This window comes from Mycteria americana, chromosome 10 (assembly GCF_035582795.1).
Source record: "Mycteria americana isolate JAX WOST 10 ecotype Jacksonville Zoo and Gardens chromosome 10, USCA_MyAme_1.0, whole genome shotgun sequence".
Classification (NCBI taxonomy): domain Eukaryota; kingdom Metazoa; phylum Chordata; class Aves; order Ciconiiformes; family Ciconiidae; genus Mycteria; species Mycteria americana.
This window is the reverse complement of record NC_134374.1, coordinates 23,569,052-23,586,919: the sequence shown is the minus strand read 5'-3', so window position 1 is coordinate 23,586,919 and position 17,868 is coordinate 23,569,052. Positions and strand designations below refer to the sequence as shown.

Here is a 17,868-nt window from a genome sequence, read left to right as displayed (position 1 = left end):
TCGCTGCAGATACCACTATGTTGAGTGCACCAAGGAAGTATAGTCTTCAGTCGTGCTTAATCCTATTTGTTTTTCTTCTACAGAGAGCAGGGGACACAGTCAGTGGAGATACTGAAAGGTAATTACTTCTGTTATTATGTATTTAAACATATACATAATCTATCTATGAATTATATTCACTTGTTTACTTTTAGAAATTTAGTTGCAATATTTGAGAAATAAATTTTCAGGGTTTAGTGAGAAAAGCATTAATATCATTTACTAAATGTCGTAACTTTCATTTGCTAACTACATCAAATCTAAATATAAATTACAAAGGTTGAAAAAATACTTCAGATATAAGTTCATTAAAGATTACTAGGGGGAAGAATTATACTACTACAAAGTAGCAGATGTTTCCCCCCATGCTTTTTTTTTTTTTTTTTTTACTTTTGAAATTTAGTATTTCAGAATCAGTCTGAGGATGAAAAGCATAATGCATGTCTAGCATGATTTTTGGAAATAACAGGCAGAATTTTTCAATGAACATCTAAATGCTAATTCAGTCTGTACAAAAGTTACTGTTTATAGTTGTGGCTCATATTTGATAAATACTAACAATGGAGACTTCAGTTTGTCCCTTACGATTGAATTTAATCAACTAATTCTAATGAATAAAATAGTGATTTTGTCTTTGTTTCCTTTGCAGTTTATCTGATGAAGTATGTTCATATTCTGGTTGCATCCAATAAGTCATATTAAAATAATAAGTTTGAAATAACAGATACTTGGGTATCACAGAATGTCATAATTAAGCTTTATTGGAATCTGTTCATAGGGATAATTATTCTTTTTACATCTTTTCATCCTGTATATGGCCTAAACCTATTTAAGAAGCTAAACCATACACTGAATATAAAATAATTAATTACATTTAGAGTGCTTTCACCAATCTAAAGGATTCAGAATTGATGATGATTTTCTTTAATGGTATAAATACTACTACATTACAGCTAGATGTCTGAGGTACAACAATATTAGTTGTTGATCACCGAACACAAGTCACCTCGTGCCGGACTTTTCAGGATTGTCAGCATTTTTACCTCTTTATATGTGTATTAAACATCATCGTTCATTTCAAAGGCAGTTGTGATGGTAAGAATTTACTGATGTTTCCTCAGTTGTAGGGTGCTGTACATGTTTAAAATGGCATTCAACTAAATTGAGTAGCACTGCTATCACAGATGAAAGTGAGGTAAAGATAGAGTTTGAAAGACTTTTTCTAAGGTAAAATTCTACTTCATCTTATAAAAGACAGTCTTGCCTCTCCATTGCCACCATTGTAGTAGTCCATTATCTCATCATGCACTACCTCAGTTAAATGTAGATTCTTATTTTTACAATAAATTAAGTATAGTTCCACTTAGTATTTAGTCCCAATTCAGAGCCAAAGCAGCATCCATCTTGTATAAGGCAGGGTTATATGCAGGGAAAAAGTGTGTCATTCTCAGTTTCTTTTTAAGTAACAATCGGATTTCACCTTTTGCCCTTACCTCTTATATTGGAGTTTTCAGAACTTACTGTTTTCTGTCAGTCTTACCTATTTACTGTTTTCACTTGGGCTCCCAACTCTGCCGTGCCAGGTGCTGTTGTCCTGTTCTTCCCTCACACTTGTTTCTCCTGTCACTCCCTTTTCTCACCCTCCTTCATTCCAGTATGGCTGCTCCCTCTCTCGGGTCCTTCCTACCTGACTTTCTGCAACAGAAAGAAATCACAGACCCCTCCCAAAAAAGTCATACTTCTCACCCCTTTTTTGTCTTCCTTCTCCACACCCATAGTTTCTTTGCAGTTGCAAGGAAGAGTTGCAAAGGAATTTTGTTCTTCCTAGAGCAAAGCATGCCTAATTATTCTGCGTGGATTGCACATGCTCAGTTTGGCAGGGACATTACCATCCAGATGGAACATCCTTGGTGGACAGGACACAAGTCTCTACTGGACATCTGCCAAGAGATATTTTCCAGGGACATATGACTTGATGAAATTTTGGCACACTTCCATAGCAAAAGGCTATTCTTTTATATTCTAGCAAAAGGCTATTTTTTATATTCTTTTATACAACGACTCTCCCTTTCCTAATCCTTCTCCCACACATTTTAAATTTCAGGTCCAAAACGTGACCATATAATATCTTTTCAATACGTTGGAGAATATTTTAAAAGAGGTAGAATAGTATCTTCTTGTCCTAATAACATTGTTTTAAGTGGTTTAAACAGCTTAAAACAAAATAAAAATATTTCAGCTTAAAATTAGCTGAGATGGGCACTGGTAGAAGATTTTAATTGCATATAGTTAGGTTTTGGGGAGCTGAAGACAAACTGTGTGGATACAGTCACATATTTGGATGAAGTAGCATTATCTTCATTAACTGTACAGTTGCCTATGCAGTTTCTGTGATATATTGCATCCTTTTTTTAAAGAAAGAAAAAAGCCAAAACCCAGAAGAAAGACGCTTGTTGCACGTAGTAGAATGCACCGCAGGCGGCAGGGAATATATACCAAAAACACTAGCAGCTATGTGAGAAATTTGAGACTACAGAATGTTACTATGAATATCTAGCTTTTTAAACTCTTCAAATGAGTAGAACATAAAGCAAGCCTAGCAGCTTTATTTTTAGCCTTGAGCAGAATAAAAGCTAGGTGTTTCTGCATTACAACTCTGGTTTCTTCCAAAGTCTTCTGGCACATCTACATCACATATTTGCCCCAGCACTATGCACAGGCTAGACTTTGACCATCCATGCAGAGCACCCACACCCCTCATTATAAAGCAGTGTCCATTCACACATTAAACTCCGCCCCTCTCTGACCTATGCCAAAAAATCTGAGCTCTACTTTTAAGCAGTCTTGTGGCTAGAAAAGTAGGGCAGCCACAGGCAAGTTGTGACTCTTCACTTCTGAGCAGGCGTCATGATTTAAGAAATTACACTCTGCAAGGGGAGGTGGAATCACTACAAATGTGAGTGTTCTGAGGTTTTAGGAAGGCAAGCTAAATTAAAATCTTCCTGAAGAAGCAGCCGATTTGTTTTCCTTTTTACTGGAAGCAATTTACCCTGTTTGTTATTGTTTCACAAATGAGAAAAGGGATAATGGGCATCTAACATGTAGTCTCTGCTGCAGCTTTTTTGCAAACAAACATCTGACTATATGGTTAGCAGGGTTCGCTGTGTTCTTTGATCTTATTTTTACTTTAGGACAAATTTTTTTCTAGTAATAGGAAACCTTGACATCTGTGGATTCTAGACATGCGTGCGTAATGTAACCATGACATCATTATGGAGACCTTGGGTTTGAAGATCTTGCTCTGCTTAGCTAACCACGCGGGCCTGCAAGGGAAAGAGAAGGCAGAAAAGAATGGTCTCATTCATGCATTGCACAACTGCTAGTTGAATAAACAGTTTTTATGACTATTTGCACTTAGTTTCCATGTGAAAATGCTGCTCAGGTTCTTTTTCATAACACATTTTGTCTTTGTAAATATTAATGCTTAAAAATTGTTTTAATCATGTCCATAAGGTGACATATAGAGGCATGCTTTGGAAATTTTTTTTTTAGTTGTGGTTAATGCTAGAGAGGTAAGAAGACATAAATATTTTGAAAATAACTTTTAGTCTTCACATGGTTTTGTCAACTTTACATGTACAGATACACCTGTATTGCAGTGACTGCAGAACAGTACAGACGCACCTGAGCTGGCTGGCTGGTACTTGAAGTATCAAGTAATACCCTGTAGCGTAGTTCTGAGCCAGTAGCTGAGCCAGCATGGAACTGAGAAGGGATTTCAAATCTCACTACAAAATACTCAATAATTAATTTGCAGTGAGAATTTACTTGTTGTGACAGAAGTACGTTACATAAGCTATGGAGGTTCTAATAACCTAAATATAAATCATGAATTCAGGCAAGGTAGTTATAAATGCATTCCTGTGACCAGATAGATAAATCCAAATTACTACATATGTGTTCTTGTGAACCAGCCATAAGGACATTTCACATTTTACCTACAATACTTTTCTGCACAAATATATTTTCTAATATGCTGAAGTTTTGTTGGTTTTTTTTTTTTTTTTGCTCAAGTTAATTAGGGTGGCCTTGACCCTGAGCTGCAACTGGTTTGCACTTGAAGTAATTCAGAATGTGAGACATGAAGGTTGAAGAGAGCTTTGCATGCCCCTTGCATCTAGAAATTTATCTCTCCCAAGCATTTGCCAAGTAAAAAAGAGCAGGGTGATAGGTGCCATTTTCTAGTTGTTCATAGCTGCTGTGGATCAATAGAGTTGTTACTCAGGTTCTCTGTGTTTCGAATTGCCGTATGCTTCTGAGTATTCAGGTAGCAGCAGGGACTAACGGTATATTTTCAAATGCAGGCTTCACGGTTGTCCATAATGTTTAACCAACAGCTTTGAAATTATCTCTTGATCATCTGTGCTGTGTACTTAAGATCCTACATTTACGTAACCTTATGAAACAGGAGCCATCCTACAGAGGACTAGCAAGAAGAGCTCTCAAAATGCTCTGTTTAGGGACTGTGCATCAACTTGGACGTTCCACATAGGTTCCTGGCCAGAATGCTCAGAGCGTGTTGTACCATGACAGAACATGAAATACACCACCCAGTAATTTATACCGTTATCTCTGTTGCAGGAGTAAATTCTGGCAAATAGTCGTCTTATTTTACCTACTGGAAACTTTTATAGATTAAAAAATCCTTGCAAATTGGAACAGTCAAAAGATAAGTTTGGATTGCTCTGTTTGGTCAAATAAATACAAATCAAAGAAATTATTAGTATCTAAAATTATTGTTTAATCAATGGTAAATATATATTAGCAGTTTGTTATAGCTAGAATAATTTTATATTACTTCTAGTTTATAATCCTATCCATTACTGCCAGAGTAGGAGCTTAAAAAAAGTCAACAGTATAGATTGTAACTATTACAGATACTAAAGATGAGGTGAAAGGTAAGTAACACAAAGTAATTACTCTTGTTTCTAGACTGTATTCATTCATTGGGATTTATTATCTGTATCCTGTCACCTGTGGAGAAGCCAAAATGATAGCAATCTAATAAGATACATCAGTTTGTTCTGACACAGTTATAACTTTCATTTAGTGATGGATTTAATGACCCTGAAGGTAATAGAAAGAGAATTGGCACGTTATAATTAAGGGCACTGATAATGTGTAAGAGTCATTTTATTTGATCTTCTTTCTGAGCATTGCTTATGTGATCAAGGGATGCTTAGTTTGGATGCAGCTGGTTAAAATCAGTCCTTATTTTCAGTAGGTACTCTATAAATTTTACAAGCTAAACCACTATTCCTTACTAGGGTTTATGGGACAATTAAAGATGTGTTGTTATCTTTCTATGGTAGAAAATGAAAACGTGTTCCTCAAAAGGAAGAGAGGAATGAGTGTCAACACGGAGGTGGTACTCAGAGTTGCACTTGTTTAGTGATACTTGTTTCACGAAGAAATAGCAAGTCACTGCTGTTCGCTATAAGAGGAATTTTTGTATGAACAGAAAATGCAGGATACTCAGAATTCTGGTGATGCTCTTAAATGGAGATAACTGCTCTGATAGCAACAGTGCAGAGATGTATGCAGCTACACTGTTGCTTTCACATATTCAGTATTTGGTAGGTGACAATTTTCAGCGTTCAATAGAAATCTTTTACATTTTACCACATGTCCTTACATTCTGAGTCTTATAGCTTTTATCAAATACATTAAACTAGAATATAGCACTTCTGCTATCCCACATCCTTCTAGGTTTTTCCATTCTGATTTGTTTTCTAGAGATTCATTATTGCTATTTTCTAATCATACAACACTGTTCCTCATTTGAAATCCTGATTACAAATCTTATCACTAGCCTTGCACTTCATTTGCATGTCCTTTAAGATGCGAGTTGGAAGTTACCACACCTACTTGAGTCCTTTAAATTCTCAGTGTTTTGCTTCCACCTAGCTCAAAGTCATTTCCATCTTTTTTTAGCTCGTTCTTGTTAACCTTTCTACTTTAGCTCTATGTTCAACATCATCATTCTGATTGAATACTGAGTCAGTATGCATCTAGTACTGAGATCAGAGATAGATTGTATTTAACCTTGATCTGTGCTTGCTTCTTAGCACCTGTATTTCTCTAATTCTTCTTCCCTTTGTATATTTGTTTCAGTTTGCTTACAACATATAATTTAGTCAAAGATCTGAAGAATAGGTAAGGAAGGAGGCAACCTTTTTATCCATAGAAATTCTAATATATGGCACACAGCTAGGCAGAGCATATCAAAACTCAGAATAGACATAGCTAAAGTCCTTTATATTTCTGCCAAATAGGAATACCTCAGAAATCAATTTGAGGAAAATTGTATGATAGAATAAGTATTTTAGAATCAGCTTTATTATGAAATTAAATTTCATTTAAGATGTTGCAGTTATTTGCTTAGTATTTTGCCTTTTTTAATGTCATATTATGCAATGAATGTTTCTGCAAACATCCTGAAATAATTGTTTGCTTTGTTATTGTTTTTTTAAATTGGTATAAGTTACTTATAAGTAAGTGATTGGTCTCCTTTTTCTAGATTCTGCAATTTGTTTCGAAAACAGTATTATACATGAATAAGAAAACAAGTGTTTAGTAGAAGATCAACCATTTTAATTTATTTGAGAAATACCAGTCCAGGCCATTATAACCGTATCACTGCACATACCTTTCTCCCCGGCCCCCTTCATTCTTTTCCCTTTCATTTCTGTAACAACTGTTTTCCTAAAAAGAAAGGTGAGGAATAACTCGATCAAATATGATATAGAGTATTTCAACCAGAACAGACAACATACTAGGGCTCCTCTATTTCTAAGTGAATTGGTTCTGTCGCTTTCACACAGATAATTTACTTGTCTAAAGAGAAGAAAAGATCATTATTTCTTCTTCTGTGATCTGTAGATTTGAATATTTGAGGACTAATTAGATTTAGGGAGGAGTATTTGATAGACATAAAATCTTAAAAAAAAAAAAAAAGGGGTGGGGGGGGGAACCTCCTGCTGAAAACTGTTGAAAACTGTTCCCAGTCCTCCTGACTGTTGAAAACTGTTCCCAAATAAAAAAGTTAAGCTCACTGTACTTTAGAACACCTATTCCTGACCTTTCATAGGATGCCAATTTTTGGAGAGCTTTCAAAACTCTGATTGCAGGCTGCTTCTATAACTTCAGAACATTTTTGCTGGTAAGAGGCTGTGATTACTGTAAGGAGATGCATTATTGTGCTTGTGTGGAAGCAAATAAAACTTGACTAAGGACTTTTCGGATAAAAACACAGATGTATTATTCATCTTGTATATTGGCTGAGAGAAAGAATGGAAGCATTGAAACTGACACTTTCCAGATGGGTCAAAGCCGTGATTAAAGAAACAGACCAGAAATCGGGGAGAAATGCCCAGCAGGATTGAAGTGCATTTATGGCATTCTCATGGGCAGACAGAAATGGAGCATTAATGACAAAATCTGCCTTGCAGCGGTTTGGGCGTCTGTCCATTCCTTTACCAAATGTTGTAAGTTGAACTTTTTTGTTTTTCAGTTGTTTCTTTCCATCCTTGTAATCTGCAGACAGCTCAGAAGTTCTAAGTCTTGCCTATTAACTTTTATGATTTTAATTTTACTGTTATGCATCCCATCTTTTCACTACAGTCTGGAAATTTCCTTTGACTCAGGTCTGATAGATGCTTGTAACTGACAATGCAGTAGTTCTTTCTACTGGTAAATTTTATTTCTCATAACAATGGAAATCATCAAATGAGAAGATGCCACTTCCTGTCTTGCTGACTTAAGACAGATATAATTATTATGACCAACAGAATTTGGGAATACGTTAAAAATGTCCACAATCCTTTTATTCCTTTTCAATTTTTCCCCTCAATTCCTTTCCCATTCTCGTACTCCTTTTCTATTTATACGACATACACAAAACCATTCACATTTTTAAGGTTTTCCCACTTCTCCTTTTTCTTACTTTTGAAAAATGAGGGGAAATTGTGTGTCTAAGAAGTTCTGTGCTAGATCAGACAAAGCTGACCCTGATTCAGTGTCCTGTTTCCATCAACGGCCAACACTGTTCCTACTAGGAAAGGCCCCTGGTGATGCTTCCCTGCTTTGTTCTCTAGCCTTAGAGAACTCCAGGAGAAAGCTCAGATATACCATAGATAGTATTTTTGCATTTTAAAGTCTGTGTAAATTTTTGGTATCCATGGCATCCTGTAGCAAAATGTTAGGGAACTCTTTGCTGCAGAATGCTGTGAATAGCAAAAATTTTAATTGTGTGCATTAATGAATGAAGGTTCAAAACAAAGGAAGCTAATTGCTAATTTTATATAACTTATATAGCCCCTTTATTCAAGGAGACATTGAATATTTATTCCATATTTACTCTCTTTAGAACACTCCTGAGATCATAAACCTCCACAGCATTGCCCTCAGTTGCCCTGAGAGGCAGTTAGATGAGTTTCTTTTCAGTTTCCCTCTGTCCTCTTCGATGCTAAGGAATCAGAATTGTACGCTATTAAAAATTTTGGAGGGCCACTGCTAAGTCTGTACCTACCTAACAGCCTTCACTATTGTAGTTTTTCAAAAGGATTTAGGAATACAACTGTTACTATCTAGGTAGAGACAAATTATTGTATGCATAGTATTTATATGAGAAAGGTATGCAGAAAATGTTCCCTTACTAAGTGAAAAATTCACAAACAGGCCTACTGAACAGGGACTCGCTCAGGCTTTTTCCTTTCTAACCTAAAATGTTTTGTAGTACCGTTGTGTCAGGACACTAATCACACATCCTCAGAAAAGAGACACTTTGCCTGGACCTTCTCCAGGGTTTTAGAACTTCTAACCGTGCTCTGCAATAGCCTTCCTGCGAATTGAGCAGTATGCCAGTTTCTCAATACAGGGGTATTGATGTTAAAAAGCATAACAACTAAACTGTAGCAGCAGTTGGAGCCTACATTGAAGTTAGGTTGGGAAAGTTTACTTGGTGTTCATTTTGTTGCTAAGGGTTTCTGTTCTTTACATCAGGGTTGTTTCTGGGCCCACGGGAAACGGTCACCACACTTCCTTCCAATAGCAAACGTAACTGTTGCATTCCTTGTTTGCCAGCCAAGAAGATACTGCTAGGATATCAGTACCCCAAAAATATTACTGTTTTTCTGATGAGCTAAATTTTCTAGTTAACTGCTAAATAGCTGTGGTCTTTATGAATTTCCTGTTTTTAAGTGCTTCCAGAATATGAAAGAGGAGGTGGTGGGGAAAGAACAGAACAAAGGAAGGTATTAGACTTTCTCTGTACCCAGCAAACATATCTGAGTCATGTCAAATTTGGCCTGATAGTTACATGCTTATTACTGTCTGGGTGTTTCTACACGTGCTTACATACTGCTACCATTAAGATAGCCAAAAAGTAACTCAAAGGAAGACATATATTAAGCAAGTTGGGTTATCCTTGATTTGGTTCTGTAATGACATGAGAAGGAACCAACTTTGCAAAATATGGAACACATATGAATCTTTCCTAAAGGTCAGAATATCAGTTCAAATACATATCTGTAAGGTGTTACATTTAAAAAAGCAAATTACTCTTAAAACAAAATTGCTAAATTATTTATTTGTATTTCTACCTTTTTCCTGTTTAAAAATGCTTATTCTTTCCCATTTTAGTCTGGACACTAGGAATCCACTATACCTGTGTTAAATGTTGTTGATGCTGAAAGAAATGCACAAATAAGAGTTAGCCCTGCAACAAAGAACCAATGGTTTCTGTGTCCTAAGACTCTAGTCCCTAAGAGGGAGGAATTGTTTTGGTTGCTTTTGAATCTTAGCTGATCAGCGTTGAGTATTTTTAGGCCAGTGATTGAATCAGAACCAGCTATTCTCTCAGATGATTTATGTGTTCTTAAGACAGAATATTAAGATACAAGGGGTTTGTGTTTCTTAATAACGTTAGCACTGTTCATTGGAAACAATGGCTAAATTTCCAAAGGGCCTCCTGTTTTAAGTGCTGTATTTTAAATAACTTTGATACATGATTACATCTGTAAGCATACATTTGGAAATGCATAGAGTGTGTGTGTATATGCACTACTTATTCAGATTATTTTTTGTCTGCAGATATTTGACATCTTTCTTCCTCTCTGTCCTAGATATGCAAGTTCTGCCATTGATCGTCAAGGAAGCACATCCATGAGGAAGGTAATGATTTATAAATGTACTTTAAAAAAAACAAAAAATCCCAACAGTTCAATTCATTGTCATATTTTTTAAAGATACTTAAGACATCACAGACCTTGAAATTTGTCTATATTATGAAACATCTGAAAATAAAAAGCCAGGAATAAATTCCATATTCAGAAAATAGGTTACTGCAACCATAGGTTACTGCAACCACAGCAGGTCAGTGTGTATGCAGTACTTTTAGTTAAGTTTAGTAGGAGCCTTAGTATGTGTTCTAAGGTATATACTGGTTTTGGGAGGAGAATCATAGAAAATGTCTAGGTCAGAAGGGACCTCTGGAGGGAAGGTTGCTCCGAAGGTAAAGAAAATTTTAAAAACTTTAAAAATATTTAAATAGTATGAATACCATGCTAGGGAGATATGGCATTAAGATTTTCAGGGATTTTTGTGGTACCAATTTTGAAGATCTTCAATGGAAAATATCTAGACATTATTTTATTATTTGTATGAAATATTTGCAAAATACTAAAGAACAAACAACAGAACCTTCATTTATAGAATGCCTATTTCTTCATTCCAACTTAGCACTTCTTTCACTAAGTAGGTGCTAAATAACTTTTGAAAGTTGCCAGATGTCATTCTGCCTCCCAAATATTTACAAAGTGAGGCTAAAGACCAGTGACACTAGCAGAAGATGTATGACTAAATTTTCTGCAGTTTGTGAAAACCTGCAGTTGTGTTTATTGATATGCTGCCTCTATCTGCCAGTCCCTACCTTGCCTGCTGCCTCCACTGGAAAACACTGGGACCTGTGGCTGTTCCCAGGGATCCGGGTCCTGCAAATAATTTAATACACATAATGGGAGGAAATCAGCACTATGTGCCCTATGATTTGTGTACTTTGCTAGGGAATGCACCGATGGCTGTGTTTGGAAGTTGTTAATGGTTTTCATTAAAAACTCCTCAGGCTCAAAGTAGCAGAGATACAGGCAACTAGGTTTGCATTAATAGGCTTGGTTTCCTTCATCCTGACAGGTAACTGAATCTCTAGTCTCCAGGGCATTTTTTAAACATAGCATAACTTTTCATCTGGTGATTCTATGACAGCACTCCTACTACTACACTGTGATTATTTTGAGGTCTTGTTAATTTAGCTTCATGTAGCACAGGTTCAGTTCTATCACTTTTTTTTTTCCATGGTGTGCTTCGTGTTGGGTTGGAGTGGGAGGGCGTGCATTTTGTTTAACATTCTACTTTGTGTTGTGGTTTTGAGATGAGAACTTAAATGCTGACAACCACAGTATGTTCTCACATCATCTGTCTGTTTCCCATAGCAACTCTGAGTCATTTTGAAGTTGCAAGTTCTGAGTGTTTTCTTAGTGTTTACCACAAAGTTAATTATATAGTAGTTCCTTTATCTCTCAGAATATGAAGCTTGAATTTTGTAAGTTAGCAGTGCTAATTAAGTACTGATCCCCAAGGTATTGCAAACCTTTCACTTTCTCTAGTTTTCTTGCTTTGAATACATTGTATGTGTGCATAAACAAAACATAGTAAGACTAATTAACTTTTGTTTTTAGAAGAGCTAATATTTTCAGCTCTCCTTTATTTATTGTGCTTGTATTTCCATTATTTTTCAAACTTTTATATTGAATGATGCATACCAGTTTCCAGTGAGTATCCTAATGCATATATCCTCCAGTTTTTACATTTTTCTTGCAGTTCTTTAAATTTAATCACATATGAAAACTGTAATTTAATTATAGGGTTTTATTTCATCACTATATTTTTTTAGCCTAAATTGTGGACAAATTTGGTGATCTCTTTTTCAGAAACAGATATCTGCTCTGTCCTAATGCTTTTTTATACAGAAAGAGGAACATTGAACTGATTGCTTCAGTCACAGTCCCACAGAACTCCAGCTGGCACAATATGACTGACCAGTACTGCTGCTGTGGCTTACAATACATCGATTAAGAAAACCAGTGTTGCTGTGCATCTTTAATACCTCCTCACAGACTTACTTTTGTTTTTTTCATTTTCTGACTGTTTTTTTACTACGTTTGCTATAGCACAGAAACAAGCATTAATCTTTGTCTTCTCTGGTGCTCAGAAAAAAAGAGATAAATTTGCAGCTATCAAGTAGATGGAGACTATATACTGTTTATGGTGATACAATGCATATACACTTACAGAGCTTGTCACCTGTCAGAAATACAATATTTTTGTGAAGCATTCATATACTGTGACTGATTGGGAGAACAGTCTGAGATAAACAGAACACAGAAAGCTGGTGTTCTCTGAGCCATCTCTCTCAGGAGTCAAGAATTGCTCATTTCTGCAAGTCACTAGAAAACATTCATGCTGATCAATGCTGTAAACTGGCTAAATTGCAGAAGAGTTACAAATAGGTCTGTGCATGTGCAAAACAACTCCCCCCTCCTCCAATTTTATTTAAAATAAAATTTGCCTCTCCAATAATTGGAGTCCTGTTTTCAGCTGTTGCTTTTTTACAGTACTTAAGCTGTAATCCTTTGATATCCTAAACATTAATTTAAATTTTTTTTTTATTATAATCCTCAGTTATTTTAAATTTTAGTATTGTGACATTTAAACACTTATTTAACATGTTGTACCAGAGTTGTTAACAAGGACTTTTGTAGCATGTGTTTGCTTTTTGGCCGCATGGTGAGGAGCTGCCGTAAGGTAGGGTAAGCAGTCAGATGGTGTGTGGGAGAAGGTAATTATCTGTAGTCATACCACTAGTTAAAGTAGCATGGAGATATCCCCGTCAGTGACTGAGGTGCTCTTCTTCTAGGCCCTCTACTGAGCTAAGTGTTACCTGTCACAAAGGAAAAATCAAGAAAATTAAAAAGATGGCCCTTTCTGTGCTGCCCTTTGCCTGGATCTGCTGGTTTATCACACTGTGAATGTCTGCTGGTTTTTCTACTGGTAATGGCAGCATCAGTTCCCAATCAGGCAGCTACTTCATTGTGTTGACCTGTTAATATTCCCCTAGCATTTATATGTTTGAGGTACATCCTTACCATCTTGTGAGTAGTATCCCTTTTTTTAAAAGGTTTAAATAATTAGATGCTTTTAGGTTTTTCTTAAGAATCTGTAACGATTTTACAAGGCAGCCACAAAAGAAAGAATTTCTTTTTTTCTCCTCAGAGTTATTCTGTCAACCTACCAACCTAACAAACTTAATTGTTTCCTATGGTTGGAAACAATTAAAGAACTTGACTTCAATGTCATTGAACACATGACTTTACACATTAACTATATAATGTTTGTGGTGGATATTTCTTTTTGAATGAATATTTGTATAACTATCTCATGTATACTTACAGCAAACTTCAAGTATCATTCATTTTATTAGGTCATTCATATGAGTTTATATCCTTAGTTTTCAAACTACTGCATAACCACTCATGCAAAGAATCCTTAATGATTTGATTGCAATGGTAATTAATAACTGGAAAAAAAGGGGATTTTAATTTACAGATTTAGCACTGTGTTGTTTTCTTTATGATGTTTATAACAGCAGTAAGAGAAAAATGCCAAAAATGAGATCCTATTATAACTGATCCTATGATAACTAACCCTAAGATAACCATGGAGATGGTAGTGAATGCCAGCTGTTTCATGTTACTGCTATTACCTGCATTGGTTTTTCATAATTTTTTTTTTTTTCCTTACAGTCATTCCATTACGCTTCCCTCAGGGTAAAAAGCAGAAAATGGTCAAAAGGTAACTTATTTGAATTAACATTTTGAAACTAGTAAATGAGACTTCTTCTCTGATAATAAGTGATCTGGATCAAATGCCAAAGTTCAACTTAATTCAGATATTTCTAAATTTCATAGTAAACACCAAAGTAAAATACCAAATAAATGTGTTATAAGGTATAATATTGCTAGACTCAGTGGTAAAATTTCCTCTGACTTAAGCAGAAGAAAGGCAGTATCTGTACAGTTTGCTATTTCCCTCTGCTCTCTTTCTTTATCTATTCATGGCCTATTTGACACTGTTAAAACAATGAACATATGAAAGATAGTTACAGCATAATAAATTCATATGAAAGTATATGACCAGTGAGCTCTCTTTATTCTGTTTGTTGGTTTAGTCTCCTTCCTGTGAGAATTTTCCTTTTATTGTACTATATGTTTTTAATACTTCTAAACCTGACCACAGCACAGTATCTTATTTTAAAAAGGGCAAATTGTCAAGAACTTGGTTGTGGAATGTTGCAGAACAAAGGATGGTGTTTTGATGTTATCTAAATTTCTTCACTGTTTCACAGCTGTAGAACAAATATAATTCTTGAAGCAATAACTTGATTTTCCACAGAAAAATGTCTCATATCTTAAGGAAATTTCCTACAGAGTCTTTTTCAGGAAAAATGATATCATCATTAGGAAAAAAATGTTCTTATTGATATTTACAAGGCACACTAAAATTTTAAGCCTTTCAATTAGGAAATATTGAAATAACGACAACAACAAAAAAAACCCTTTTCCTGGTACTGCGCCTTTAAACAGAATGCAGTAAAGTTAAAATATTGTTGTTCAGTTAAATTTAGGATAGAAGGAATGTAAGCATGTGCATTTTTACGGAAGTGGATGATCTTTCTTTTTTATTGACTATAAAAATTGAGTTTAAAAATTCCCAGAATTTGACAGGCCTTCTACTGCTAAAAGTAGTAACAGAAGATACACGGAAGAAGTAGCGTTTACATCTGTATACAGATTGTGTTGTACTCTGAGTTTCAGACTGAGGGCTAAATGAATAGTTTTACTTTGGAATGATGATGCCCATCTTAATCAGATAGAAATGCAGCCCTAAGAGGAATGAACCCTCTAGAGATTAAATAAACCATTACATAAAACAGGTCCTTTTTACTTTGTATTCATGCTGCAACCAAAATTGCAGAGCATTGTCGAATTTGGAAATTGTTCATTCAATCTCCTCTCCCTGAAAGTGGAGAGGATTTGGCTTGAAGGATTTTGAATTGAATCATCATTAAAAATTAGTGGTGTGTTTAGATTGAGAAGAATAGTTCTTTCACTCTTTCATTCAGTGAGATGTCTCACACTGTTGTTGCGTTCCTAGGGAGCTCTCTAACAAGTGGGAGCAGAAGACGGATTTCCTGCAAAGACTTGGGGCATGGAGATTGTGAAGGCTGGCTGTGGAAGAAAAAGGATGCCAAAGGTTATTTCACACAGAAATGGAAAAAGTACTGGTTTATTCTGAAGGATTCGTCCTTGTACTGGTACACAAACCAGAATGTAAGTATACTCTATGTTTGAAGAAAACCAAAATTAAACCTTAAGCTTTATGATTCTTTTGAATAAAGTCTATTTTTACTAGATGGTAGGTTATGTTAGTGAACTGCCACTTTCATTGCCCAGCCTCAGTCACTCTAGCTGGAAACATTTCAATTGAAATTATTTTTTAAAGTCTCCAAAGTCCATGTCCAAGCTTAATAAAATAGGAGATGTTCACAGCACTCTTAAAGAAATGACTACGTCAGTAGTTAATACTTTTCCACAGATATTATTTATTTGGACTAACGCAGTGTTCACACGCAGCTCTCCTTAGTTTCAGTTGTGTGGGGAGATGTATACAGCGTAACCATTTATGTTGGTTAAGCATTATGTGAAGCAGATGTGAAAATCTGAATTTATAGATGTCTTTATCTGAAAGTTATTCTTATATAGATGTTCCTCTTGCTTTTTGCTGAATTAGTCTCGAGTTTGCAGTTTCTCATGTGTAAAACGCTGTTCTTGGCGAAACGTTATTGAAAACCACTGGGCCTACACTTGTGCAATCTGCATATGTGTAGGAAAAAATAATGGAGGGGAGAAGCCAAAAATCGTTAGACTGCTATTCTTCCATTTGTATGCATTGAGCCTCAGTGCCTGATCTAAACTGTCTGCATACAGCCTGCTTTGATTACTGATATTTTAGTACATATTTTCCATTTTCTTCAAGAGGACAATTTTACTAGCATAATTATCCTCAGTTTTAGTATTTTCTTGTCAGCCCCAAACAGTATTGTTTCCGGCTGTGGATGATAAAGGCCTTCAGGTCGTGTTGTACGTTTCGTTTGTTTGACATTGTTACATGCAAGGTGGTAGTCATTATGTGTCCCACTGATTTTCAGTCTGTTGTTTACAGCCAAGCCATAATTCACAGTACGTTTGCTAATACTTTTCAAAAATCTGACTGGTGTTAATATGTCTCCTTGCTTTTCCTGCTAAATTACTTCAATAGAAGCAAAAAGTGACAAGAGATACTTTCTAGTTATTACTTTTCCATTTAATCACTGGTGAGCTTGCTGTAGGAACCCCCTCAATTATTATTAGCAGGGCAGATGGTCTGCACAATCATGACTTTAAAAGGAGGCATCCACAATACAGTTGTAAAATGGAGACTATATGATGACGAAACTGAGAATTCTTCTCTGTAGTCACTGATGTCTTGAATGCTATTTTAGGTGCTGTATTTGGTGCTGAAAGGTTTTCTGTAATCTTCAGCAAAGAGGAATTAGGATGACTGCAGCTCCTTTAATAAACTGTCAGTTTAGTTACTTCATAAAAGTTATTAACATTGTATGATGAAGTAAATACATTTTTTAAAGTAAAAACATTATGGGGAAAATATGTTCAGTATTTCAGCTGATCGGATGGTTGTTCTTAGTGTAAGACCCAAATGGCTACTGCTCACTTCTCTCTCCTTTAACTCTATGTTCTTCTTCACCATCACTTTCTCTTCTCTTTTGATAGGATGAAAAAGCAGAAGGATTCATTAGTTTACCTGAGTTCAGGATAGATAGAGCAATTGAATGCAGAAGAAAACAGTAAGTAATGTGTCAATTGCGTTTATAAATTAAAGGATCCCTCTTGGAAGTATAATATATATAGTACTGAAAATTTGCAAAGCCCAGAGAAGGAAGTTACACAGAAAACCTTGAAATCTGTAAATAATACATATTAGGTCCACTTAAGCTTTAGTATTTCTCTTTATTATAAGAGATACCACTTAATGTAAATTCCATAAAGTGTCTTACAAAGAATTGGATAACTCTTTGGCAAGCCTTCCAGATAGCCTAATTACAACTCAGTTAAATAAGTAAAGCAAAAAACAATGAACACGTTAGCCAAGAGATAAAACTTTCTTAGGTTCAGTATGGTCATCTTGACAAGAATCGAGTGTGCAAGAAACAATTACCATAGGAAATACCATTAAAAATATCATAGCAAGGGATGGTGAACATAATCTCCATTTTCTCCTTTATGGAGGAAGCGTACATATCCAATATTGTGTTATTCTCAACTGCTAAAATATTTAGGTTCTATATGCAAAATGAACATTGCGTTATTGCTTATGTGCATATTGCTACTACTGCATTATGCTCCCAGTAAAAAGCATATGCTAAGCTTTGCCACACTTAAGGCATATTTAATAACAGATGCTCACTGGAAATTGTTTGCAAGCAGTGTTGGGATTGGAATTCATAGCTGTCAAACAGCAAGTTTAACAGAGCAATTCTAATGCTTCGAGACTAGCACTTTGCCCATATCTCCTGAATTATTTGCATGTGTCTTC

General features: G+C 35.5%; 1 protein-coding gene across 1 annotated transcript in view; it reads left to right on the top strand.

Moving 5' to 3' along the window:
• Positions 1–17,868, top strand: part of LOC142415037 (connector enhancer of kinase suppressor of ras 2-like) — a 215,289-nt gene that overhangs the window by 174,864 nt on the left and 22,557 nt on the right. The window contains exons 15-19 of the mRNA XM_075512981.1: positions 84–118; positions 10,224–10,272; positions 13,959–14,007; positions 15,370–15,545; positions 17,046–17,119. Of these exons, the coding sequence (XP_075369096.1) occupies positions 84–118; positions 10,224–10,272; positions 13,959–14,007; positions 15,370–15,545; positions 17,046–17,119 (383 nt within the window). The remainder of the gene's footprint in view (positions 1–83; positions 119–10,223; positions 10,273–13,958; positions 14,008–15,369; positions 15,546–17,045; positions 17,120–17,868) is intronic.